Source organism: Tinamus guttatus, unplaced genomic scaffold (assembly GCF_059628265.1).
Source record: "Tinamus guttatus ecotype Peru unplaced genomic scaffold, ASM5962826v1 Tinamus_guttatus_pri_ptg000048l, whole genome shotgun sequence".
NCBI lineage: Eukaryota > Metazoa > Chordata > Aves > Tinamiformes > Tinamidae > Tinamus > Tinamus guttatus.
Genome location: NW_028288582.1, coordinates 6,895,112 through 6,923,028, shown reverse-complemented (window position 1 = coordinate 6,923,028; position 27,917 = coordinate 6,895,112). Strand labels below are relative to the sequence as shown.

General features: G+C 38.7%; 1 protein-coding gene across 6 annotated transcripts in view; it reads left to right on the top strand.

The window, feature by feature from the left end:
• Positions 1-26,056, top strand: part of MARK3 (microtubule affinity regulating kinase 3) — a 59,594-nt gene extending 33,538 nt beyond the window's left edge. For 2 of the 6 annotated variants that reach the window (XM_088539630.1, XM_088539632.1), the window contains 12 exons: positions 244-300; positions 1,181-1,417; positions 1,518-1,637; positions 2,326-2,425; positions 2,675-2,787; positions 3,651-3,804; positions 5,449-5,666; positions 10,315-10,418; positions 16,070-16,327; positions 18,640-18,666; positions 23,259-23,303; positions 25,084-26,056. In XM_088539630.1, coding sequence (XP_088395756.1) covers positions 244-300; positions 1,181-1,417; positions 1,518-1,637; positions 2,326-2,425; positions 2,675-2,787; positions 3,651-3,804; positions 5,449-5,666; positions 10,315-10,418; positions 16,070-16,327; positions 18,640-18,666; positions 23,259-23,303; positions 25,084-25,429 — 1,779 coding nt within the window. In that variant the 3' untranslated portion in view covers positions 25,430-26,056. The remainder of the gene's footprint in view (positions 1-243; positions 301-1,180; positions 1,418-1,517; positions 1,638-2,325; positions 2,426-2,674; positions 2,788-3,650; positions 3,805-5,448; positions 5,667-10,314; positions 10,419-16,069; positions 16,328-18,639; positions 18,667-23,258; positions 23,304-25,083) is intronic. The other 4 variants (XM_088539635.1, XM_088539631.1, XM_088539633.1 and 1 more) reach the window with 4 other exon arrangements.
• Positions 26,057-27,917: the final 1,861 nt, after the last annotated feature.

Here is a 27,917-nt window from a genome sequence, read left to right as displayed (position 1 = left end):
TCACACAGGAAAAAACAAAATCCTCTTTCAAGTGTAGTAGAAACCAAATAGATTGAATAACAAACACCTAAGTAGCTATGTGTTTAGCAGCTTTACCCCAGATATGCTGGTCACTGTACAGCTGGTTATATAGCTCTGAATGCATGAATACATGTCAAGTCTATGCAATGAATTGGATCTTACTGATTAAAAGTCTGTTTGAGATGTCACTTATATAATTTGGCTTGTTTTTTTTTTATCCAGATAGTATCTGCGGTGCAGTATTGCCATCAAAAGCGTATTGTTCATAGAGATCTCAAGGTGAGTAGAAAAAACTGCTTAGGAAGAAGTGAATATGTCTGTTTCTGTCCCTCCTGGTGTGAAACTTGTTATGCCTATATTGTGTACTGTGTGTTGGGTTTTCTTACTCTTTGGGTTGTAGCAAATTTTGAGGAATGTTTAAAATACTGAAGTAAAAAGAAAAGTATTCTGAAGACTTCTCAAAGTAGATATGTAATTACTGGTGAAAGATGGCCTCTCACCTTCTGGCCAGCTCTGACTCGGATCAGTGTTCACTGAGAAGACTTTTACATAAATTTGGTAGTTTGGTAGTGGAGTGGCAGGCTTTGGTTTCATGAAGAATCAATGCTCTGTCTGTTGTGGAGGTGAAATCAAACCATGACGACCGTGAAGCTTGGTGTGAACTGATTTATTTATCACTTCTTTAAAATCTGCCTTTTGTGCTAAAGTTGCCACATAACATGTACATATCCTAGCTTTGTAATTTTTTTAAAAAAAAAGAGAGAACAACCTGAAAAGAGCTTAAAAGCTCTGTGTATGATCAAACTTCTCCAGAGATGCTGTGTAAAAGTATGGATACTGTGAGCATTCTTTATCTTAATAGATCTAAGAATGTCAGCCACACTAGTGCAGGATGTGTTCTGCATTAGCAGATGCTAAAACACAATTTTCAGTTAGCGTAAAACCTGTCATCATCTAAGCGATTGTACAGAGATTTTAAAATAAAGAATATATGAATGATAAACTAAAATACAAAGACCTTTCAGGAAAGGAGGTATTAATAGACAGTTTAACTCATGCCTCTTAAGAATGAGCAAAAATGGGCAACAAGGTTTTTGATTTTCTTTTTTAGCAAGTATTTTAAATTGATTCTACAAAACCTTCTTTCTCTCTCCTTCAGGCTGAAAATCTATTGCTAGATGCAGATATGAACATTAAAATAGCAGACTTTGGTTTTAGTAATGAATTTACAGTTGGAAATAAACTGGACACCTTTTGTGGCAGCCCACCATATGCTGCTCCAGAGCTCTTTCAAGGAAAGAAATACGATGGACCTGAAGTAGATGTTTGGAGTTTAGGTGTTATTCTCTATACCCTTGTGAGTGGATCTCTTCCTTTTGATGGACAGAACTTAAAGGTGAGTTTGTGAAGAACACATCCTTGGGAGACTTGTTTAGCTAATGGCTCAACTGAGCTATTTGCTGCTTGCTTACACTGTTGTTGTTGTTTTAACCTAGGAACTCAGAGAGAGAGTGCTAAGGGGAAAATACAGGATTCCTTTCTACATGTCCACAGACTGTGAAAACCTCCTCAAACGCTTCCTGGTGCTAAACCCAACAAAAAGAGGCACTCTAGAGGTAATAGAACAAATATGCAACCTCGGTGAGCTAGGCATTTTATTTTGCAAAGGCTTTTGAACTGATTAATGATTTATTTTTATCGTGCTATTCCTTTGGAGTGGATTCTGTCAGGGGATTGAATAAAGGGTGTGACTTTTTCAAGGTTTGTTTGCTAGGATGACAGGACACCAGACTCCAGAGTTGCTTCCAGAATTAATGTGAGATTTTCTTACTACACTGTATAATACACTTCATAAAATCTTTTCACAACAGTGAGTGGATTCTTGCATTAATGGACAGTTCATCTTTGGTAGTGTTTGATACATTATATTTACTTCCTTGATAGGGAGATGCTTTCGTTATGGTTTTTTTTAGCTGACGACACAGGAAAAGCTTCAATAGCCTAGTCAGAGCCTAGTACAGCCATACTAGACATGTCAGAGTTGTCATGTTGCTCTTGGCCTTTGTTCAGGGCTTTCACTTTTCAGCTGTGTGCTGGAATATAACTGATCAGGAAGCAGACTCTCTTGACATGAGCAGTCTTCCTCACTGGAACAAAAGAAAAATTAAGTTGCTGCTGGAAACTGCTTCAGAAAAGAAAAATGGAAAAAAGATACTAGTGTTTGATAAATGCAGTTGTTCTTTCAGTAGCTTCTCTTCTTTTTCTAGTAAGTATTTTCTACTAACAAGAAACCCTTCTTTACAGCAAATTATGAAGGACAGGTGGATCAATGCAGGGCATGAGGAGGATGAACTTAAACCTTTTGTTGAACCAGAACTAGACATCTCGGACCAGAAAAGAATAGGTAAACCAGTGGTTTTCAGAATATGCTACAATTTGCATTATGCATGCTTCTTACCCGGTCTGTACTTGCTGTGAATGGACGTTTGGAAAGTGTAACTAATCTGTTAATGTTAGTATTGCATTACCCTTATGTTCTCGCACAATTTTTTGCTTCATTCATTACTTGTTCAGTTCTTGCTTTTGAATTTAACACCCACCAGTATAACCATCAGAATATTTAATTGCTTACAGAGTGTTTGTTCATTTGTAGATATTATGGTAGGAATGGGGTATTCTCAAGAAGAAATTCAAGAATCCCTTAGTAAAATGAAGTATGATGAAATCACAGCTACATACTTACTGTTGGGAAGGAAATCATCAGAGGTAAGTGTCATTCTAACATAGAATCATAGAATGCTTAGGGTTGGAAGGGACCTCTAGAGATCATCTAGTTCAACCCCCCGGAATATGCAGGGTCACCTATGCAAAGAAACAAAACAATCAGAAAGTGTCTCAGCAAAACTCCAAGCAAAAAAAAAAATGCAATAAATGTAGAAAATCGATTTCTGCATACATGTCCAGTACAAATAAAAGGTTGTCTTATTAGCAGTGCCAGCTGAACAGCCCTGTGTCCAAAAGATGCTGTATCTGTTCTCACTCTGGTCTAAGTTATTATTGGTAAATGACTGTCTTTAGCCTCCCAAGAACTGCCTTGCTTGGCCAGCAGTTTTTCACTGTAAGGATTTTATATGTCATTTACTGCCCTGCCTAGTCAAGGAGCTTGAGGGTGAGTATGCCAGCAGTAAATATTTTAAAAGAGCTTAAGTGTTAGATCAATCAACCTAAAGATGTTCACTTTTTCTCAATTACTTTTTCATATGATGCTGAGAGGGCTTGCCGTCAGGAAGCTGCTCTTGGTTCCTCTACTGGTGGAGTTGGTGTAGTGGCTCCTCAGGATGTATCATCTCCTTGCATTATTTAGAAAATTCTGGAGAGGGAAAATTGAAAGAAAGAAATTTTCTTTATCTGATCTTCCTTTGGGGAGCTACACATTCAGCCTTCAGCTTCCCATAGGGCAATTGCACAAGAATCAGTCATTCCTGATGTTGTGAGATATACTGATGCTTGGGCCTCTACATACCAGAGCGATTTTCCCTCTGCCTCCCAGTTACTGCTCTTTCAATATAATAGATGTTGAGTTCATCTTGTCTAAACTTCTTGTTTTCATGCTCTTATTTGTATTGTAGTTGGATGCAAGTGATTCAAGCTCCAGCAGCAATCTTTCACTTGCTAAAGTTAGGCCAAGCAGTGATCTTAACAATAGCACTGGACAATCTCCTCATCACAAAGTTCAGAGAAGCATATCTTCTAGCCAGAAACAACGGCGGTACAGTGATCATGGTGAGTAATTCTCATTTTCAGTGTTGCAGCATATAGTGACTCCCAGCTGTATTCTGTTTCTGTCTCAAGGTAAGGAGGAAGATGACAGTGCAGTTCATGCATGTTGATTAAATAATCAAAAAAATCTTTTAAAATGCCTTTTAGGGGAATGCTGAATACACTCCATTAATTCAGTTGATCTGCCTTGTGTCTTTCCTTGCATTTCTGACAGTTCTAGGGAAATCTTGTTACACAAATTGAACAGAATATTGCAACCCACTTTGTAGTGAAAAGCACAGTACTCCTGGTGTGTCTGTTCAGCTTTTGTTTTCTTTTGACACTAATAGGTCAGCTTGTGTCTAGACTTGAAGTACTGTCAGTTTGCCAATATTTCCTCTTTCCTGAGGGTATTGTCGTTCGATTGTCCTGCAAAAATTAAATTTCTAAAGGCTAGTGACTCAGTTAATAAGCAAAAGGAGCTCTTAGCTTGAGTATGAGAAGCAGTTGCTTTTGAGCTTTCTAAATATCTTTAAAATCTTCCTTTGTAGACCCTACCTCGCAAAAGGGATCTTTATTTGGTCTGCTTGTAAATAACCATGCTGCATTCATTCAGAGGTTGTTTTCCTCTGAAAGTCTCTTAGGATGATGGTGATCGTGAAAACTTTGTGATGCTTTCTCATAAATATACATATATATGTAATTATTATTTTTTACTAATTTCAGTAAATAAAAATTGAAATTAGTAACTTTATTCTGAAGAAATTTAACTGTAACACAAAAACTAGGTTATAACCATGCAAGTGTTATGATTTGTGGGGGTTTGTTTTGTTTTTCTGTTTTTCTGCTGTTTTTTAGTATCTGGGAACCTGTTAACACAAATGAAAGTGTCATGGCTTGTGAAAGCTGTTGCCTTACCCTCAGGTTTGCCAGAATAGTTTTCTTCTCCTCTCACTTGTTTGTGGAATACCTGAGGAAATTTGTGGCATGAAACTGAAGCTCTTTCTGGGCTCTTACAAGTGAGAACACGATCTGCAGGCCATTAGAAGGGGCTCCTGCCTGCTAGCAGTGCAGGAGCCTACTTTTATCCAAAATGGACTTCAACCCGTTTGTGACAACTTTATGCTTATAAAGGATTCCCTAATCTGAAAGCGAGTTCCTTATTAGCTGTTCTTAAAATGATTCTTCAGGCTTTTCATGCCAAACCAAACCAGTGTAAATATTCAAACAGCTAAAGATTTTATTAAATTCATAATATTATCATGGAAATTGAACAATATCATGGGAAAGAGAATCAAATAATTGTCATCTTATCCTTAACAAGGTGAATAACAAGAGTTATTTATCTTTAGATCACGATATAAACAACAGCCTCAAGAGAGTTGACCAGAATTTCAAATAGCTTTTTTTTTTTTCCCCTCTCATTAAAGAGGAGCAAATATAAAGAAAGAAACATTGTGAAAGTTTATGCTCTTCACAATAGTTTTGCTGGCCTCCAAAATACACTTGTTTTGATAGACACAAAGAATCGCCTTTCACAGCTGTGATCTCTGTTGCTCGTTATTTTAACTTTCATATGTGTGAATACATTTCCATTATAAGCAAATGTAGCAACAGGACTTTCAGGAAGAAAAAAAAATCTACTTTTTTCATGTATTTGTTTTTCAGCTGGACCATCTATCCCCTCAGTAGTGGCATATCCCAAAAGAAGCCAGACTAGTACTACAGACAGTGACCTCAAAGAAGAAGGAATTCAGACAAGAAAATCTAGCAGTAGTGCTGTTGCAGGAAGAGGAATTGCACCAGCTAGCCCAATGCTTGGAAATGCCAGCAATCCAAATAAGGCTGATATTCCTGAGCGTAAGAAAAGTTCAGCTGTTCCTAGTGTAAGTAGAAATTATTCTTTGTTAAAAACAAGAAACATTTATGGGTGGGGAGGAAGATGCTAAACCTGTGGCTTATCAAAACTTAGATTTAGTTTTACTTTTCCTTTTGTTCATCAAGAGTAGGTATCCTCTACTGTTACTTTCTTTTTTGCTGTTTTTAGTCAACCACTTCTGTGCTATAACTCATGATGTAGGTAATAGATATCAGTAGGTATTATAAAAGCAATATTAGCTGTTAGTGAACAGACTTCATTTGGGTATAAAAATGCATTAAAAATCAAAGAATGGAACTCTACTCAAAGGCGACCTCCTGAAACTCAGTGTGTATTATATGTTTTCTTTGATACGCCAACTGAAAAAGAAATCCTTAAGTCTGGCTCTAGCATACATTCTGCAGCCTCTTCCTCTGAGGCAAAGTTGGAAATTTGTTTTCATTATAACTCTTGAGGTCTTGTAACTTAACTTATAAAACATTGAGATTTTGGGCTGAAAGAATTCCTTCTTTTGAGAAGAAATAATTTCCTTATCCCTTGTGCCACTTGCAGTGGAGGTTTTGGGAGGTAGGAGGGGTTTTAGGTGGAGAATTTCATTAAAAGTGGGGAGAACTGAAGCTGGAGAATTTCATTTCAGTCAGAGTGGGGATGCCTTGAAAACACAGCTCTCTAATCAGCTGTTATTTCTAGATGGGAGCAGTAGCTCGTGACTCTGTAGAGGATCCTTTACTGGTTGCCGCCTCCCTTGCCCTTTCCTTCTTTTTCGTCAGTCCTGAACTGCTTGTATTTGGGTTTTTTTGTTTTGTTTTGTTTTTTGTTTTGTTTTTTTTTTTTTGTTTTCTACACATAGGTTTCTAGCTATCAAGTCCCAAAATGGTAGGCTAGTCAAATCAGTTTTTTTCCTACAAAACTGGATTTCGCTCAATATTATCTAATGCCTTTTTCAAGAACTTTGCCATCCTAGTTGCTGTGAGCTTTTTTTGTTGGGCTATCCTACATCACTCCCTTATCCTTTCTGATTCAGGGTGCTGATCTTTTTACACAGCAGTGGTGCAAGATCGTCAAAATATAATCGGAAAGAAACTTGTGATGTCGCTCGATTAATGAGTGATTAAAATAGTCTTTGTAATTACAGCCTTTCACGTCAGATTGCACAGACTGTTTCCTGCTACAAATTAGCCTTTAGGTTGCTGACAGCTAAGGGTGGGGAGAAGCATTGACTTCTGACAGGATTCCTGGACTTCTTCAGAGAGTCTTGTTTCTTGTGGTATTGCCATGCATCTAGAAGAGAAAGGATGTTGAGTTACTGTATTGTCCCGAGGCTCAGAAAAGCCTGAGGTGGAAAGATTTTTATGTTCTCATTGAGCACTTCAGTTCTAAAATCAACAGCACCATGAGAAATAACTGAAGAGATGGAAAAATACTATGTTTAAAAAAATAACTTACTTTGACAGATGCAGAAATAGTAATAATTCTGGTCTTTGTTGGAGATTTGTGTTTGCTTTTGAATCGTTAGGACGTTTAGCCAATTGTGTGCTAATCCAATGTAATTAAAAAAAAAAAAAAAAAGCCTACTAATATACACATAAGGGTAAGAGTTGTGCTTATTGGGCAGCTGACCGAGTCTGGTGTTGGAGTTAGCGCCCACAGGTTGCGTTTGTGAAGTTGATAGAACTTTTAAAATCTTGGAGATTAAATAGTTCTGTAAGCTGAACAAACATACATCAAAAGCTTCAGGTACATTAGGCAAATACCAAATTAATAATGCAAACCTGCTACGGAGGTTGTAGCGTTAGCAGTAACTAATAACCCCTTGTTTACTACGCGCAGCTTGCTGTTTTTCTTAATGTTTATAATAAGGGTACCCCAGGACCTTTAATTACAGCTTTCAGAAAACTGAAAGGAGAGAGTAGATAAGCTTGGAAAACCACTTAGGACCAAAAGGCATGCTACCACTTTTAACCACATGTTTGTTATTATAAAAGAGAAGATGATTCTTTGAAAGCTATTCAACAGCTCTTGCCTTGGTGGAGTCTTCTAGTGCAAAAGCCTGTGTAAAGATTTGCTCTCGGAGCAGAGGAGGGCCTGATAGGACAAACTTGTGCTGCAACTGGACATTGTACATACGCTCCAGTCTCAGCCTTTGCACGTGCAGTGTCAACACTTCCCGAAAATGAAGAGGGCAGCTGGTGCCACAAGGAACTGCTGCCGATTATTCTTCAGGGAATAGTCGTACCCTGTGATGCTCTTGACACTAGTTTTGGGCTTTCTGTGCTGTGCAGATCTGCAGTGTAGTCCTGTCCAAAGACTAAGAGTCTGTGGATTGGGGGAACAAAAATTTTTTAGCTGGACAGCCTCCTAGATCAGTCATTAAAGGTTACACTGATGCTGTAAAGGCCTTGGTTCCTTGGGATCTAGGGAGTATTATTGATAAAGATGTCCTGTGAAAGCTTGACATGCTTAAGTCTCCTCTTGCAACCCCCAAAATCTGAGCCAAGCAAAAATAATGTATGCTGATGTTTCTTTTGTTGGATTCTTAAACATGAAAGAGACCCAAAAGAGCAAACTCTAGAATCCTTTGATTTCAGATACGAATAACAGAAGTTAAAATGTCCACTTATGAATATAAAAATATATTGTCTGTAAACTTTGATCCAGAATGGGGAATAGTTTCTCTTTTACGTTTCCAGATGTACAGCATTACAGCACATTTCAATGCCTATAAATGTAAAATGCCGTAATGAAAAGATAAGTTATGTTCTGAGGAGGCAGGTGAAGAGAAAGAAACCATCCATTATTGTCCATATTTTCACCAAGAAAAAGTTGTCTGATAATCAAGGTGCTTAACTTGGCAATAATAGCTTTGCTGTTGAGGAACATAAAGCAAAAACATACTGCAAAAAGAAATATGCAATAGGAATAATGTCCAAGGGAAGGACAAGTGATAAAGGAGGACTTCTGCTGACTCTTGGCCCATCCTAGTTCTCTTAAGGAATTGCCAGTGAAAAGTATTTGGGAACTGTATGGACAACCACATATGGCTTCATAGCTCTGCCAATCTAAAATATATATTTTTTTAATGCACAGAGGTTGCATGATTTACTTTTTCATTTTTATTTGTGTGTCAGTGTAAAGACAAGGTGGCTTGCATATTAAATGTGCAGTTTGGGGTTTGCACTACTTGAGATTCCCTGGTGTTACTTTATAGCCAATATTTTGCCTTAAGGCTGCAAGAGCTGTGTGTGTATAAAAAGCAGCAGAGGGTTTTTGCTGGTTATTGAGAATACCTCACCTAACAGTTTTATTTCAGGTTCAGAAACAGAAAAAGGTTTGGCTACTCTCTTTTGATGCTTGAACTACTTTTTCCTTGGTATCTTTTTTTTATCCTTCTTCCCCTGATGCTCTGCTGGGACCAGTTTATGTGAAACCTTTTCTTAATGCCTTTTTTTGGTAAAAACAAATCCACTGAATTTCCCTTGTCTATCATAGCAGTAATTCTTCAAAGAGCTCCAAAAGGTTAGTTGAGCATGAAGTCCCCTGCCTGAATTTAGTGGCCATCCTTACTCAACATGTGCTTATCCAGGTGCTGACCAATCTTTCCCTTAAGCTGGCCTCCAAGATTTCCCCAGCAGTGATGTTTAAAGTTAACAGCCTTCGTTGCTTCCTGCTTTGCCCCGTGATCCTTTTATTATTTTTCATAAAGAAAAATTAAATGATTATTCCACTTTCCAGCCATATGCAGTTTATTGTGTTATTTTCTTGGGGTGGGGAAAAAATATATAAAGGCTTGCCGGCTTTTACTTCCTCTACAACTTGGGGGTGCATGTTTATCTGGACCACCGTGCTTTTTTCCTACAGTAATTGCATCTAACATTGTATAATTCTGTTATCTGTGAATTACCCAGCTTCTCAGTCGTTCCTGGAAAATTGACCGCCAACTTGGGCATATCTCCACCCTCTTTCTCTGTAAAGACAGAGGCAAAGTAATTCTATTTCTTTTCTCCCCTCTAAAGTTAAAGTAAGGTCTGTAGTTTAAGTTCCCCTGGTTCTCTTGCCCTCAATGTATTATGCTTGTATTTATATGTATATTTTTAGAATTGTCTTATTAAAATTTTCTGCAGTTTGTCTTTTTAATTTGACTTATTCTTCCTCGTTTTTTAAAAATGTCTAGTCTTTAATAGTGTTTTAATACTAAGTCTGTTTCACCTCCCTACTGAATTTTACCACATGTTTCTTAAGTATTTGCTTTTCCTATCTCGTTTAAGGGTATGATTTTATCTTAAAGGAAAATTCCACAATCTACAAGTGGTGAAGTATTTCAAAAACAGGCTATAAAGAAATGTAGATGAATGATACAGATGCTTAGAATTTATAATTCAGAACATCAATAATGAAAAAGTTTAAGTCAGTTAATTTTTTTGGAGCAATTGACCCAAAATATCCAGAGAACTTGTTTGAATTATTTTTGCTGGTTGCATAATTCTTTAAAATACTGGAGGGTGTTTGTACATTAACTATATAACCTATTTAATTTCTCTTAAGTTATAACTATGTAGAGCTAGAATGAAGTAAAATAAATTCTTCACCCATCTGTAGACTTTACTACAGTACAGCTGTTCTTGTGGGAGTAATATGCTTATGTTTTTTAATTGTAGAATAATACTGCCCCAGGAGCAATGACACGGCGCAACACGTACGTTTGCAGTGAAAGAACCACCGCTGACAGGCATTCAGTGATACAAAATGGCAAGGAGAACAGGTATATGAAATGTCTCAAGTTTTATGTCACTTGTCTTCACGTTTCCAAAAAGTTGTAATATCTAACTTTAAAAAGTAATATTCTAAAGCAATTCCTTATGGAAGGTGAGTACAAATCTCCAGTTGTTGAACACATGTAAGTATGTTTGTTTTATGTGCTCAATTCACATGGTCTTTATACTTAAATCCTGAAGGAGAGACCCTGACACTTGGTCAAATCTATTTTATACTTACACAGCTTATATCTTGATCAGTGGCTAACTTTTCTAACCAAACAACATGTACTTCCAGAAGAGAGGTGTTTTTTACATCAAACTACAAAGTCCATCTCTCTTTGGCCAGTGTGTCTTTTTATTTTAGTCTACATTGTACTTACAGCTGCGATTACTTGGGATAACCCTTTCTACAAAATCTCAGAAAGTCAGGATTTGGGTAATTTTGTTTTCAGAGAAAATTGATGAAAAAGTTATAGGCCATTGCCTTCAGTACTGATATTCTTGTAGTCTAACTGCTTGCCAGTACTTCCAGAATTTGTCTTGGGAGAGTAAAGTATTGATATATATTCCCTCCTTAATCTGAGGGGAAGAATAGAGTAAAAGATATAAACTGCAGGTTTCCTCTTACTTTCCTGGAAGACTGGAGCCTGCAGTGGAAAAGGAGGCATCTAATTCATATATTGATTCTGCAGCTGTAGCACTAATCCATCCATTCCTGTGTACTGAGGCTGGAAAAGAACTGTAAAAAATAAATATATTGGTAAATGTAGACATTAGCTGTAGAGTGACAGTCATGAAGAACACCATCAAATGTCCTGGCTGGCTGAAGAGATAGAAGTTCTTGACAAGGTTCTTTTTACCCTTCTTGACAGAATTTTACTAGCCTCCAAAATTATTTGTAAGTTTTCTTTTGTTGCCAGTCAAAACCCTTTAACAAAGAAGTTGTTGCTTATTGCCTGGAGACACCCCAGATAGATAGTGCTTGAAATAAAAATGCTTAAATTTGGAGTAATGTGTACTTTTGCCTCTATTCTTCCCATTTTTTTTCACATTCCTTCCCAATTTTAGGATTTATAGTAGAAGGTGGGAAGATGATACTTTCTTCATGTAGCCCCCAACCAAAAACTTTCTTGAAGCTTTTATCCTCACAAAAATCCCTCCTCACCTCTGAAACTTGTAGAGAGGAGAAATGAAGTTGTGATGCTGGATGGAAAATCTGTCTGTGCCTTGTTTGGCCCTGGGAGCCTAGGGTCAAGGACATGATTTTGACCCTGTCTCTTCCTCCAAGCTTTGTACAAACTGGAAGCGATTAAGGATCAGTCAAGTCTAAGTTTGAGGAGTGCCAAAAGTCCAGCTGGGCCTGCAGGCACCTGCCTTGTGACGTGCAGCACAGCTCCTTGGCACTGTCTCTTAGTGTGTCTGTCTCAGCCTTCATTGATTAGTCCTCGCAGACATTCCTGAGCTTCTTTGGGTTGAAGCTCACCGTTGTTTCTTGGGGTTCATATGTTAGTGGCTTTTTTTCTGTCCAGACTCACTTGGAATCTTTTTGTCCTAGTTTTGATCACATTTAACTACCTGATTCCTTGTTTTGCTACTTCTGTTTTGTTTCGTCTTTAAGCTAATGTCTCTGCAATGTTGTCCACAATTTCTATGTTATGTTTTGTGTAAGTTTTTAAATATTGCTCACTAGGAAAGCTCGAGATTCAGGTATCCTCTTGATTCGGGAGTAACTTCATGCTAAGGATTTATCTTTGGAGTTTTTTTCCCTCAGCCTTGACTTGCTCAGCAAACTGCCATCTTTCCAGTTCATCATGAATCGTTTTTAAGATAAAAGTTGATATTCTTTAGTGCTCAGAATCTATACTAATCATACTTCATTTTCACAGCGGTTATTCTGAGGTAATTTGTCTTTAATTGTCAATAATGCTGACCTGTTTTGTATAGTCCCTCTTTCCTCTCCTCCCATTCCATGCACACCTTCTCCTGCAAAGAAATGTGGTATCAAAATGTTTATCAGGCAAACTTTAGCCCTATTTGCCCTTTGAAATGTCTGAATATTTATATTCTGCATTTAGAAGAAAATCATTGTAGCTTTTATCATGTATTTTTTGCTTACTTCTTTCTTTGCCATAGAGGATTAAAACAGGGTAAGAGAATGAGATCCTATTGCTAATAGTTGGTTTTACAGTGGGGGACTTCTCATTTGCAAAAATGAATCAACACTAAACTGCATGTTCATTTTGGTACAGTTTCAGAATTATTGTAGAGGTTAACAGAGCCAAATCTGAATATCCTTTCTTGCTGTAACTGGGCCAAAGCTTGGCTAACCCCATGAGATTCAGACCTTTTTGCAGGCCAGGTAAACATGGCTGTCAATAGGGCTGGCTATTCAGAAAAATTGTCTTGTATTTTTTGTTTGTTTGTCGTTTCCAGGTGTGTTTTGTAATTCCTCAAATATTATTGTACTTGGTACTTGGTAGAAAGAAACTTTAGGAATGTAAACTGTTGTGAAGCAAACTCTAATACAGAACATGAGCTTTATATGATTCCAAGATGTTAAAAACACTATCTGTGATCTTCAAGGGTCCATTTGTAGAAAATAGTAAAGGTAGGGGAAATTACTTTTGAAGAGATTGTTGGGTCAGTACCTGTTGGGTACTGACTTTGGCCCTGTGAAAATTTATGCTTACTTCAAAGGCAAAGTGTTCACCATTTAAGTCTTTATTCTTTCTATAAAGGAAGCTATAAAATCTCTTCTTATTTTTGTCTCTCTTTATCTTCCACACTTAATTGAGAAGACAATATTCCTGAAGATATGGAAACTTTTATGAGCTGAGTAGTCTGTCAGTGGACTTGATGTTCAAGAAAAGACCCTGTGACAGAATGGTAGAAGCAGAGCGATTTTACAGCTATTTTTGCACATTGTGTGACTGACACAGGCATTGTACTGGGGATGACTGGCTTTCCTCCAAAGCCTTAGCATTAATTAATGCACTTGGGAACTTGTGAAACACTCTTCGTAATGATGGGCAATTGCTTTAAATCATTTACAACATAAATGATCTACAGGCGCCTCAGATTTTAATAAGCCTTCCACTAATGGGTGAATTTTAGCGTGTTCCAAGGCTAGTAATCCAAAGAAGCTCTTTTCCAGCTAAAATGGTTCAGTATGTGCTATATTACCCTATTGATAACTTAGTTATTATATCTTTGGAGGCAGATGATTAAGGTACCTGGAATAAGACTAAATAAAACCTGGGGCCAGCAAGTGGTTAGCTAGAACTGTGAAGTGCTTGCGTGGCCAGTGACTAGGTACTTTGGGATCACTTCTGGGGTATTACCTTGAGTCAAATGTGAATTTTAATTTCCTTACAATTTCTTAATACTCTGGTATAATTCAAAAGCTGGGCTGTGCTGCAGACTGTCTGCTAAAATACCGGTGGCAGTAGTTGGCTTTCTGCTAGATGCACCAGTGTTGAAGAGATGACCGCATGACTGCCATCAAGCATTTTCCATTTACATTTTTCAGAATCCACAGCAGTTTGATTTTGTTAGCTCTTTTAGCTGGAAGGTTTGACATCTGAGCTTGAAGTATTTTCCATTAGTGTTTGGAAAACTGAGCCCAAGACACCAGTAGGCTGATGCTTGTAGCTGGACTGTCAGCCTCCCTTTTTGGAGGTCTGACTTCCCAGAATGAGATGAAGGCTTGAATTCCAGTTTGCTAGAATAGCTTGGAAATGAACACATGGTGTCATGATGCTGTCCTTGCCGCTTACTGACTGCCTAACCTTGAGCAATATGTCTGAATTACTACTGACATGCTTTTACAGTAGCCTACGATGTATGGATGTGTGGTGCCCTAGCTCTAAGGGCCAGGTACATCTGATTACGAGATAATGTGAAAGTGGCAAGGTGTATTTTGGTCCTTAGAAAAAAGCTTTTCTTACTCCTGTGCTAGCATATTACAGAGCTGGCAGCCTGTTAGCCATTCCCCTAAAGACAGGGCTGTAGAGCTTGCTTCAAAGCCTGAAAGTTAACTTGGAGAATTGGATGCTCATTGTCAAAAGTGTAGGATACTCATCAACGCTTACATCTTGTCCTTCGAAGGTCGCCAAGCATTGCTCATTGCCTTCTACATCTTGCTTTCCTCAGCCCTTGTAGCATGTAAGCATGTAGACTGATTGATGTTAGTGCTTTTGGAGGGCAGATTTGCATTTTTTTCCTCTTTTTTTTTTTTTTTTTTTCTTTTGGTACCTCTCTGAAGATTACGATACCTTTGGTTTCTGTTGTGCCTGTGAAGTCGTCAAGTTATTAGAGGTAGATCAAGATTTAAATGCTTGTCCAGCTTGCATTGATTTCTTTTTAACGTCGATAGTTTCTGGCAGGAAGCAGCAGTAATGGAGCTATCATCAGCCTTTTGGAAAGTGCACTTGGTGTTTGGGGTTTTGCTTGTTTTTTATGTTAAGACCAGTACAAATTGCATCAGTGTTTGAATTAGTGCTTTGGCACAGATCACAGAGTTCAGTTCCCAGTTTCTTGTACAGGAGGGAATTGCCATGAGCTAAGAATTAGCCTTTCCTAGCTGGCGAGTGCTGTAAGATACTTTTTTAGGACAGCGTAGGGTAGCTACTGCTGTGTAGGTAAAAGAGGACTGTCAGAGCTCACGTTCTCTTCGACAATAACAGAAGAACAAGTTTGCTTTTTTCCTATGCAGTAGTTTCTTGTTGGTCCATCACGCTCTTCTTTCTGCCTCTGCCTGACCGCGCACCCCGCAGCCTGACGGACACGCTGGCTTACGCAGCCAGCCCCGCGTCAGGCTGCACCGCGTCCGCCTCCAGCGTTCGCCTGCGGCACCAGGAGTCGATGTCCGTGTCGGCCTCTGTGCACACGAAGATGATGTTGCCTCCCATAGACAATGGCGCAGATAACGGCAGGCCTATGTAAGAACCTGAAACCCTCGTGGCACTAACGTCCCCCCTCTGCTGCTTAACTTTGTGCTGTGGAATCCCTAGTCCTAGGCTGTTATAGTGCATATTGCCCACAGGGTGTGTGTTTCCTCGTTGCTAGTCTTGTTTCCGTGTCTTGTGGCGTGTCAGGCTGTCCGTGACCTAATCCTGCAGGAAGGAGCATTATCATTATTTTGATTTCTATTTATTTATTTAGGGCTGGGAGTATTGGACATTCCTTGTTGTCAAAGTGAGACTTTAATCTGCGTGTCCCAAAGGACTTGACTAGTTGGAATGGTTTGCCTGAAGAGTTTTGTGTAGGGTATTTTCAAATTAGCAATGCTTTCAAAGATCCATGGAGTGGGAAGGGAGGGTTGTTAAAGTTGCTTCTCTTTTTTGTGGAAGAAGATTGCAGCAATCCTTCATGCTTCCCAGGGAAACTTGCATATGCCTAGTTTATCTGGTCTTTCCAGGATGCTCGTGTTGTATTTTTCTGCCTGCATAGGTTTTTTGTTTAGGCAGCTACTTAATCCTAACCTCTTAGGAATTTGGATCCCATGTGATGCTGTAATAATGTTGATATTTCCTAGCCTGGCCTGTACCCAGGTATCTGCTTACGCTTTACTGTAGAGCGTAGTGTTTTGTGTTTCCTGCAGCGCCCTGCGCTTGTGTAAAGACGTTCTAGCGTTGTTCTCTGTTTTCTGCTCTAGCACTATTCCCGATCAGAGAACTCCTGTTGCTTCAACTCACAGCATTAGCAGCGCAACCACACCTGACCGTATTCGTTTCCCCAGAGGAACGGCTAGTCGGAGCACCTTCCACGGGCAGCTCCGGGAGCGACGCACCGCCACCTACAACGGACCACCCGCCTCCCCCAGCCTGTCCCACGAGGCGACGCCGCTCTCGCAGACTCGCACCAGGGGCTCCACTAATCTATTTAGCAAACTAACTTCAAAGCTCACGAGAAGGTAAGCCTCCCAGAACGGTGCTGTTGTACTGCAGTGCAGTGTTTGCTTTTTGTCGGGTGGTGGAAATGTGTGATGGCGTGTTGCTTGGGTTTTGTCCGCGTTCACTGCTCTGTCTTAACCATTTCTGTGTCTTAATGTGTTGAAGTGTTGTGTGAAGTGGGTTTTTCGTGGTTCTTTTTCAGTAGAGAAAGCCGTTTGTTTTTAGCAGTTGAGTCAAATGGGATACAGTTGGACACAGCAGCTTGGTCTGGGCTGCTCCTGAGGATCATAATCCTCAGCCTCGAGTCCTAATGCTGCAGATAAAGCCTTAGTTGGGCTCCAGTAGAGCTGCACGCTCTCAGCTGCCTGCTTGGAGGATGCAGAGGCTGGGAGCCCTGTCTTGATGTTTAATGCCATGTTAAAAGCTCAGGCTGCGGTTCCACAGTCACTTTAGATTATTGATGTTTCTAGAATACTTCTTCTTTCTTCCACTCTTCCTGGCAGCACACAAATAAAAATATCACAGGATGGAAGGGTAGGGGCAGGAAACTACCATTCCTTTTGGTAGGAGAGCAAGCAAGACTTAAACCAATGGCAATGCTGTGGTTTCCGTCCAGGCAGCAGCCCTGAAAAACTTGCTCCTGTTTTGGTACTGAGTTCATGCACAGATTGTATTTTTGATGTGAAGTGTGGCCTAACCAAAGTCTACCTTAAGCAGGAACTTGTCCCAATACTGATGTTTGGGTGTTTTTTGTTCTTATGCTGATGAGACTCTTAAATCATACACAGCTTTGAAATTAAATTAGTTTCTACAGACCCTCAAATTAAGAAGCATGCTTTCCCTGTATATTTAAAACCTGTGCAGTCATATACCGCCTACACCATATGGCTCTATCTGTAACTTCTGTTGGCAGAAGTGAGGGCTTTTTTTTTTTTTTTTTTTTTTTTTTTTCTGTCTGGGGCTTGTGATAAGGCTACAAAAGCGTAAAAATTATCAGAAGAATTTTTTTGAAGTATGGTCTCTGCCCGCTTGTGTTTGTTTTGGGCTCATATCATTTGTGCATCAAGCCACTTTCTTCTGTCCTTTCCATGACTGTGCGTGTGTGCACGTGCTCACTCTCTCAGCACCATCTTTGTAGTCTACCCTTGTACAAAAAAATGTTAAGCCAAACTCCAATCTTTTACAACTGGCTGACTTCAATATAAGAAATTAATTTCCTTTAAAATGTAAGGCTTTTTTCTGTGAAAAATTGAAGCATGGCAGTCTTGTCATGCTTGTCAAATATTTTACCCTGCCAGCTAATTTCTCTGGGAAATACTATGCCACACCAAGTTCCAAGTCTTTTTTTAAGAGAGAAAAGGTTATTTTTTTTAATAATTAGGGCATCTGCCCTTTGTTAAATGAAGCCTTAATCGTGCCTTTCGGCACATCTTTCTGTACTCTTGTTTGTAACACCCTTACTTAATTTTCCTTCTGAGGTGCTGAACGTGGACACTCATATTTTGAACACGCAGGCTCGTTTGTTGGACAGCAGTCAAACTCCTATCACTAGCTTTGAGTCTCAACTTTTTCAATGCATTGTGGTTTTCCTTAAATTTTCTCCCTGTATTTTTAACAGTAATTTAAATTTCCTCTGGACTCCATTAAATAACATGCAGTTGTAACAAAATAGCACAGTTACAGCTGGCTAAGTTTGCATTTGGAAGACCTCTCGGGACTGGGGCTTTGTTTTTTTGCTAGATGTCAAATATCCTCCCAGAAGGCAGGCAGGTCCGTCATGGGGCACGCAGTTAGGTTTCCCTCTTCAAGGAACAAATCAAAAACGTACTAATTTATTCTAGCTTTCTCTATAGGGGAGCAGCATTGTTTTGATTATTAACCATGTTTTGGTTGTTGCAGCTTCTGCCACTAAATTAATGTAGGTATTTAAGGGTATTATAAGGTACTATAAAAGGAAATAACCTAACTCTGAAAATATACAAGATCTTATAGTAGTAGAACTCCTGATTATTGCTTTCTATTTGAAATACATGCACAAAATCCAAACATTTTAGGACCTTACACATTATAAGTTTTAAAGGGTTTTGAAACCAATAAGTATTTTGATTCATAGTAACTACTGGTGGCTCATTTCCCAGAAAAACAGAAACAGTAACATTAAAAGAGTTTGGCTCTTCAGACCTTAAATCATCTGCCTAATCTCAGAATGTATTGAAGTGTCATTTCTTTGTGCATTTTAAATGAGGTCTTTTTGCATGTTTCGCTCTTAATGGATTTTTCAAATTATTTTGAATTTTTTTGTTAATTATTATTTTGGCTTAATTTCTTTTAGAAACATGTCATTCAGGTTTATCAAAAGGTAGGATTTTTTTATATTTAAAAAAAAAAGTGGCTCCTGCAATTAACAACAGATTTGGCTTTCTAGCCTTGTTTTCTAAAAACTAAACTTTCTGCTGACAACTAAATACTTCCTTTTGTGAAAGGAAAGCATAGAAATAAATCCATTAACTTATGATTATACTTAAGAATCTGTGGCACCTGTATAACAAGATGCTAAGCATGCCTTGTGAATTCTTCTTTCTTTGATAGAGTTGATAGTACCAAAGTAATTCTGCTCTTTGTACTAATACACTTAGCATGCTTATGTTTGAAGAATGAGGTGTTTGATAACAATGATGAAAATATAAACAAAACATAAGGTTACAAGCAAATAAAGGTAAGTGATGCTAAGTTTACATCTTTTTCTCTTCTGTTTTATGAAGCATTATAAGAAAACATTTTGAAGTTGTGTCTGCAGTTGCAGAAAGTGCTGCTCTTGCAATGTGCAGCATTTTCAATGTCTAAGAGCTCGTTTGGATTTGGAAGTTTGAATGAGGGTCAAATGACAGTGTATCTATGGGTTTTGGGTTTTTTTTTTTTTAAAAAAAAAAAAAAAGAAAGAAAAGGAAGTATTTGAAGTGAATTGCAACTGAAGTGCAAACAGAGCACTTGAATTCCAAAAATGTATAACATTTCTGCAAATGTACTAATGTGAAGAAAATTGATCAATGTCTGATTCACATTTCAAGCTCAAAAGATCAAATTTACTCTTCCTGTTTAGGAGTGAATCAAACCACCATTTATCTTGTTAGTTATTTACAAAAGGTTGCTGCACAATTTTTAGCCATTAGTAATTTTTTCCGTAATATCTTGTAATATGCTTTTAAATTGTCATATCATGGAGTTTCCTGAAGGATGGTACTTTCAGTTTTCAGGTACTGGTCAAAAATGATGAGACAGAACCAAAAAACATAGACATCTGGTTTACCTTTCGAAGCCCAAAGCTATGTGTGTGTGTCTATAATACAAACTCTCAGATATTTTCAAGGCTATATATAGGTTAGGGAGACCTGAGATACGTAAACAAATGGTTAAACATGGGCTTGTTCTGAAAACCCAGACCCTGAAGTTGCTTCTCATTATGAAATGGGAGTACCCTTTTAAACTAAGAGGTTATTGTTCAGCTTTGAGACTTAGCAACAGATAACTTGTATGCCCTTTGAATAAGAGATTGGCATAGTCTTATGCCACTGCACAGGGCCAGACCATGCCTTTTGAGTGCCACTTCATGTGCACGTGGTATCCCCTCGCATCCAATTCAGCACGTAGGTATAAAATGAAATTGAAAATGTTTTTGTCTAACAGTGTCTTCTCGCTTTGTACACTGAATTTTAAACTCTTTTGATCCTGTAAGAACAACTATTACCCAATACTATGAATATATAGTATTGCAAGGTCATTTTGGGGAGCTGAGCAAAAAGAGATGATCGGTCACTCCTTTTTAAGATACTTAATTCTAGTTCTGTACCTGGTACCCAGAGGTAGGAGATCTGTCTTTTGTACCTTGCGCTGTCCTTTCCAACTTGCGTATTGTGGAAGACTAATTTCCTTTCATGTTTTGGTTAGCAAATATCACTTTCAATGTTCTGGGTTTTATTGCATCACCTTTTCCATTTCAATAAATTAAGCTTATTTTATTGTCTTGCCAACCCCCTTTTTTTTTGTTTTTATTCCAGCCCTGGGATATTTTTTCTTTGTGTTTAACTGTTTTTGTTTTTAACACTGAGTGTACAAAGATGTAAAGAACAGAAAACAGCAAATAACTTAGGACACAAATAGACAAATATTGCTTATACTTTTGAAAGCTGTTCACAAGTAATGTAGCAAAAAGTAAAGGAGATACTGAGTAGACATTGCATGACAAATGAGAACTTAGCTTTTCTATATATCTGTTTCATTCTCAAGACCAAGCAGTGTCTTGGTTCATTTAATGTATGTTTTAAAAAAAAAAAAATGGGGGGGGGCGGTGGGCATAAAATTCAGAACATAAACCAGTAACTTGCAGTTCCTGCTGAAGTGAAGACTCCTGGAATTTGAGAGGCCTAAGGGCTATATGTGACTTGCAGATCTACCAGAACAACAGTGGCAGTAGTTACTGTTCTCAAAGCATCCATGCTGTTCTGTAGGACAAACCATAGCTATCTAGAGAGACCAGTGCAGCTCTCCAGATCTTGGTTTGATGCCTCATATTTGAGGATGCATGTCACGGAGCCGAGTTCAGTGTTAGGTGAATGGCACACTGACTGATGTAAAAAATTTTCAGAGAGACTTGCATGAAATCACATTTATTATTTCAAGATGGCAGGTATTTTATAAACAACCAGCTTTCTCAAATTTAGACCATGGTTTTCTAAGAAATTCAGCAGTTTCATTAAATTTTTATGTCATTAGAGAGGTTTTTATTTCAGTATTTTCTGGACAGTAACAGTAAGACTGTTTCCTGGGAAGAGTTGTTACGCTCTTGTTTCTAGAACCTTTGGCAAGTTAAAAGAAAGTGGAAGTTATCCATAAACACATGCAGCTCTTAGAGATGCCGCCTTCCACTTCGTAGGAACAGTAGGCTCTTTAAACTTCAAATGCTTTAATGTGGATGGAGCAGTATCTTCAAGCTTGATTGCCTGCCTTGCCAGGTAAAATAATGGATCATCTGGATGGATTTTTTGAAACGTGTGGATCTGCCCAGCTGCTTCGAGCAATGGTTCTCTCCCCTTCAATGCACTCTTCCAGAATTGTCCTACAGGACAAGTTCATGGTTTGTGTGCTCAGTACTTAAATGTTTTTCACTCTTTCCTGATTCACAGTACAGTGGAATAGCAGGTGGTCTGACTGTGCCTCTTAAAGCAATCATTAGTGCTGTTAGTATTTTAAACTCGCAACGCTGACACTAGAAATCTGAGATAAGCTGTAGTCAATAGTTTTTTACTATTACTCAACTAGAAGAGTTTGAGGCCAAACTCTTCTTGGTGGTGGCCAGTGACAGGACAAGGGGTAATGGGTACAAGTTGAAATACAGGAAGTTCCACCTCCATATGAGGAAGAACTTCTTTCCTGTGAGGGTGACAGAGGCCTGGCACAGGCTGCCCAGAGAGGCTGTGGAGTCTCCTTCTCTGGAGATCTTCAAACCTGCCTGGATGCCACCCTGTGCCATGTGCTCTGGGTGTCCCTGCTGGAGCAGGGGGTTGGACTAGATGATCTGTAGAGGTCCCTTCCAACCTCAGCCATTCTGGGATTCTGTGATACTATCTTCCTTAGTCCAGTTCATTGTTAATAATTTTTCTTTAGTCATTTTTCTACTAGCAGAGATCCTTTCTTACCATGTTTATACAGTACCTAATAATAGAATTCTAATTGGATGTTGTAATCAATTGTTCATAGCTGAGTGTCCTTGCATTTTCTTAATTTTTGTCTGTATTGCAGTAGCAGTACGAAGCTTGGACAAGAACCAGGTTCCGTGTTCTACACGAGTGTTTTTGTGATGCTCCTTCCTTACAGTATTCTTACAGTATCTGTTCCATGGTGACTGTGACTATACAAACATAGTGAAAATAAAAACTCTTTAGATTGATTTTTATAAGCATGTTTCCTCATTGCAGCCCATCAAAGGGAAGATATTGAGGAAATCAAGTCAGATAACAAAACACTATGCACCACGGAATAACCTTGCTGTCTTACATTATTACTAGACAGCTAAGGAGCAAATTGCTTTATTTCAGTATTTTTGATTTTATTTCTATTTCATTTTATGTAGTGAAGCCATATACTAGCTTGTAGTAGTACTAGCTTGCAGACAACTAAGTCTTGGAAAGCTGTCTACTTCTACAAGCAGGATTAACACAGATGTAGAACCATGATACTATAATTACAGGAAGGTAAAAGGATCTCCTTTCCTCTCCCCTCCCCTTATTTTTCCAGATTCTGGGACTTTTCAAATACGGTAGAAATCAGCAGCATAAGGCTGTGCAAGAAGATAGAAAGTTAAGCTTACTCTTGGATGTGGAAGATGCATCACTGTGGGATCTAATAGGATGGAGTAGCCACAATTTGAGAAATCTTGAATTTGCCGATGCACTCTGTTAAAATGTTTGTCTTATTATTTTAAGTAGTTTGGTATCATTTAAATATTTGATATTTCAGTTTTGACATGTGTGAACACAAACAGTGTGCCCAGATTTGCTCATAAATATTTTTTTTCAGATGTCCGTATTCTCAAATAAAACTTTATTACAATTAGTGTAAATATAACTAGGGAATATTTAATAGATTTTGCTAATTTAATTTAACATATACCTCTCTTCAGTTTCAGCTTAGTGCAGTAGTATAGATAAACATACAAAATAAAAAATAGGTCTTTCAAAAAGTCTGTACTTTACAGACCCACTGGGCTTGGCAAGTTGCTATATTCAGAGTTTTTTCTCAGCTAGGAAGTTCCTTACATCTTTGTTGCTTTGTGTTCTAATGCAACTTTGGTAAGATTGCAATAGCTTTTAGCAACGATTTGGCTATTTTATATTGTAGTGTAAGATTTGTCTTCTCTTTCCCGCTTCCTTTTGCTTCTGCTTTCTTTTCAATGAGGCTCCCGACTGACTATGAGAGGAACGGGAGATATGAGGGCTCAAGGTGAGGGTAAAATTTTTGCTTAAAATGTTGTGTAGGTGAGTTTGATCCTTTCTTCTCTTGATTATGTGGCAGAGTGGCTTCAGGCGGCAGCTTTTGTTTCCTTTAAAGCTTTGAAACTAAACCAAGAAGCATTTCTGTCTGCAAAACAGCTACTGAAGTATTGACTGACTTGATTCTAAACTTTTGTCTTTCCTGTTACCTTTTCCCTTGTGTGGTTTTTTTTTTTTGCATTTTCGTAGTTATAACTTGCTGCTGTTATGTAGCCCTGCAGGCAAGTAGTCCCTAGAGACACTGCATATCTGTGGGATAACCCCTGAAGGCTGTTAAGATATAATATTACCTCCAAAATTTCACAAAATTCACTGGTGTGACTTATACTGAACTTCAAAAATCTGCAAACCAAAAAAAGAGAAATTTGCAAAATTGCACTGACTTTGCCAAGTGTTTTCAAGTAGAAAAACCCTTCTAAACTCAAACGTGCATTGAATAAAGGCAGTTGCCCTCCCCCCAACCTGCTGATTCTTACAGGCTTCTTCAATTAAAATCTTGAAGTTTAAAAAAAAATACTGTTTATTTTGCATGCTGGTATTTTTAACTTCTGGCAAACTGCATAGCTGGCGTTGAGAATATAATCCTATGACTTTTGCAGTTACCAAAAGCCTTCTCTAATAACAGATATTTATGCAATAGGTTGTCTTTGAGATGGATTTATTTAGCTTTCTAACCTTGCTATCACTTCTAATGTGTTTTTTTCTGTAATTACTTCCTTAGTGGTGATAGAAGGAAAAGTGTTGTATAATGAGAAATTGATTGTCAAATGTTTTAAAGGGGACTTTAATATTTCTAGATTGAATTATGAAGTCTAACATGAGATTTACATAACCTGACTGCAGCCATATAATTTACCTTCAAAAAATATTAAAGTGCAATGGTTACTATGTCTCCTGACCTTGGGACAAGTACATTTGAAGAGGCATCCATGTCTGGCTTGTGTTCAGATATGTCCCTGAAAACACATCAGATTTTTTTTAACTTGAGGTCTAAATGTAGCTCTTCGCTCTTCAGCTGTGTGACCACTAATTGAAGTGGAAGAATTATGCTTCTTCCAGAATTCTGGATAGTTCTTTCTAGAAGTTTCTGGAGATTTCTTTCCGCTTTCATATATAACCTCGCTTTTCCCTTTAGAAGGAAAAGGTCTACGATTAAAGTGTTGTAGAAGACTGCAAGCTTGGGGAAAGCAACCTTATTTTGTGCTTTTATCTCTGAAAGCTGTGGCAATAAATGTTGGCCCTCTTAGTTTTTTTGCTCATGATTTTGTTGAGATGCCTAATAGTGACCATCAGCTCTGGATTTTGACCTGGAGGGCACTTAGCAGCGTAACTCATAACAGCAAAAAATGTCATTGCTTTCCAACATCGCCCCAGTCTGCCTGGCCCCACACAGGGCTTGGAGCAGAACATGGTTTCAAGTTGCAAATCATCGGTGATAGCTTTTTTTATTAGTACTTTTAACCTCAGCGAGGTAGTTTATCTCGCACTCCTCCCTCCAGTGTTTCCAGTCGTTCTGCCCCTCATACCTGGCCCCTGTTTGAGCCCCCAAAGCTGCTGCTTGGTCTTTGCCGCGTGCCTGCGCAGCACCTAGGAGCGGGGCCTTGCTCGCCGCCGGAGCCTCTAGCTGCTGCCGCGGGACGAGTAGTGCCCCTGAACCCTAGTTGGCTTCACTAACACGAAATTCAGAGCATCTGGCTCACCCTGCTCACTAATAAATTGCTCTCTTTCAGCCGCAACGTAGCTGTGGATCAGAAGGACGAAAACAAGGAAGCCAAGCCCCGTTCGCTGCGTTTTACCTGGAGCATGAAAACCACCAGCTCCATGGATCCCAATGACATGATGAGGGAGATCCGGAAGGTCCTGGATGCCAATAACTGTGACTATGAACAAAGAGAGCGTTTCTTGCTTTTCTGTGTCCATGGAGATGGGCACGCGGAAAACCTTGTACAGTGGGAGATGGAGGTGTGTAAACTGCCAAGACTGTCCCTGAACGGCGTTCGCTTTAAGCGGATATCGGGAACATCCATAGCTTTTAAAAACATTGCTTCCAAAATTGCCAATGAGTTAAAGCTGTAACAAGAGAAATAGTTAAGTTGTAAATTAGTTAGCAATTTCAAGTGTTTTTGAGAATTCCAATGGAAATGTATAGAATAACATTTAGGCAATAACTTCTGCATCCTTCTGAATAGTGATATTAAAAAAAAAAAAAAGATAAAAAGCTGCTGAGCTGGGAGGGAGAGTTGGACTTTTTTTTATAAGTGCACTACAGCATTAAAGTTGCCTACTATGTAAAATATTACCCCTTCTGCTTTATTTCCATTGCTCCTAAGTCTTTGACAACAAATTGAAACACAGAATATATTCATTTAAATATGCCTCCTGTTTGTGTGGACGTGTGAATGTACAGTATGTGTGTATAATATATAAAGAATTATATGTAAACAATTCATTTACAACATCGAGCTGTACCAGTACCTCTTTTTGGGCTAATTTTGGTGCTAAAAATTGAAGTGGCCAAGGAGGAAACACTTGAGTTAATATTTAAAATAACTGAAGAGATAACAAGTAAATGCAGGTTTACAGTTCACTGCTGTGTTAAGAAAAAAAAGTGTGTGAAGGGTTTGGATTTACGGTTGTGAACATTTAGTCCTGTTTTCTAAGTAGATCTCATGAGATTATTAAAAATTCACTTTTACTGAGTAAGTCTTGCATTATATTTTGCCCACCTATTTATTATTTAAATCTGAATCACATTTTTAAAATGTAGTTGATCTGTGCATTAAAATTTGGGTAAATGCTTCCATTCTTTTGCTTCTGCTAAACTACTAAGACTTCATCCTGTCCTTTTGGCTTGTGCGTGTGGATTGCAGCTAAGGACGCTTTTGTGTTTCTCCGCGCCTCCTCTCCAGATCGGTGCAGTCTGGTAGGATGTGCTGACTGCTGACCAGTGGCTTTTTCTCTCAGCCCAAGTTCTCTGCCTTAGACTAGGTCAGAGGGATACCAAGGCCGGAAGGGCTCCCACATCCTGGCCGTTCGTTGTGACTGGCTGTCTGAGGGGATGCTCTTCCGCAGCGCTGCCGGGAGCGCGGCTCTGCTTCCCTTCAGACGCTGTGTGTGTGCCCTGTTGAAACCCCGGAGTGGGGATTTAATTGCCTACTGATCACTCCTGGTGTAACATCCAGCTTGCTAACCTGCAGGCAGTAGCAGTTAGAACTTTCCTTGCAGCTCTCTCCCACCGTGCTTCCCCTTGGCCTCGGATATTTTGCTTTTGGTGGCTTTATGCCGGCTGTGTCTTTAGCTCTTGCTGAGGAGGGAGCCCGGTGTCGGCGCCTGCCCTGCTGAGCTCCCTGGTGGCCAGCTAGCTCTTTCCAGGACACCAAGCTGCTGTTGTCAGGTAGTCCCCGCTTTTTAACCATCCCTGTGCTGAGCTGGGTTTGGTCCTGCAAACTAGAATCAAGAGATTTCTTCATGTGTTGTTTCCTACTGATACTCTGTTTATTTCGGCAAGGACTTTTGTAGATAATATCTGCATTATCTACTTGACTTTTTGTATTAATCAGTGTTTTATGGTTATATTTCAGTGAGGCACTTAAGCATGTACTGACCATGTGCTTTAAACTGGAGCCTAAATTTGCATTTTAAATTTGCAGTGAGCTAACAGGTCTTCATAGTGTACAGTTCAGGTTTGACCCGAGGTGCAGATGCAAAATCCTTCATTTTTTGCAAGTTTTGTTGTGATCTGTAGTCCGTAAAGGCAGCAGACTTCCCCCTCTTTCCCTAAGCATTGATATTGATTACGGTAGTTAAAGGGTAATAATCATAGTTGTTAAATGTAGTAGATATTCCTGAATTCGCATTTTATTTGCTGTATGTTCTGTATCATGCCATGGCTTTAGGAGCTGCTGGGGTTTGGTTGGCTTTCAGTGCTCTGCCTGTGCCTGTGCTGCTCAGTATTTTTTTTCCATGAAAATTCCATTTTGTAATAGCAATAAGACATTTCAGGGCAGTCATTGTACTTCTCAGGTGAATAGTCACCTATCTTTCACTTCCTACCATCTTAAGCACTCCTCCAAATGTATTTTTTTCACCCAGCAGTGCACTTCGTTGTCTGAACTGAAAGTGTTCTGATAAATGATGTAAATCTGTATTCAATGGAAGTTCCAAAAGGTTTCATATTAAATGTTTTCTGAAATAACTCTATTCCTACTTCACCTGTTAAGTATGTAATTGTTTCTAAAAAGTGCAGCAGTATCATACTTTGGATATTGAAAGCTTGTTCTTAAGTATTTTTCTTAAAGTGATTTCAAAAAGGTTCTTTTAGAGCAAATCTTTATTTGAGGTATTAAGAAAAAGACTTACTACAATCAGAAACAGATTTTTCAACAGCTTCCTTCCCAGATACTATGTAAAACTACCAACTTGCAAGAATATGCCCATGTTTCTTTATCATAATACACACTAATTGTGCAAGCCTCTTGGAATTCCCTGGAAGGAAACTATTTCCTTCACGTCTCTAAGCCAAAGAGCTACAGGACTTGGAGCGTAGGCTTTTTCATTTGTTCAT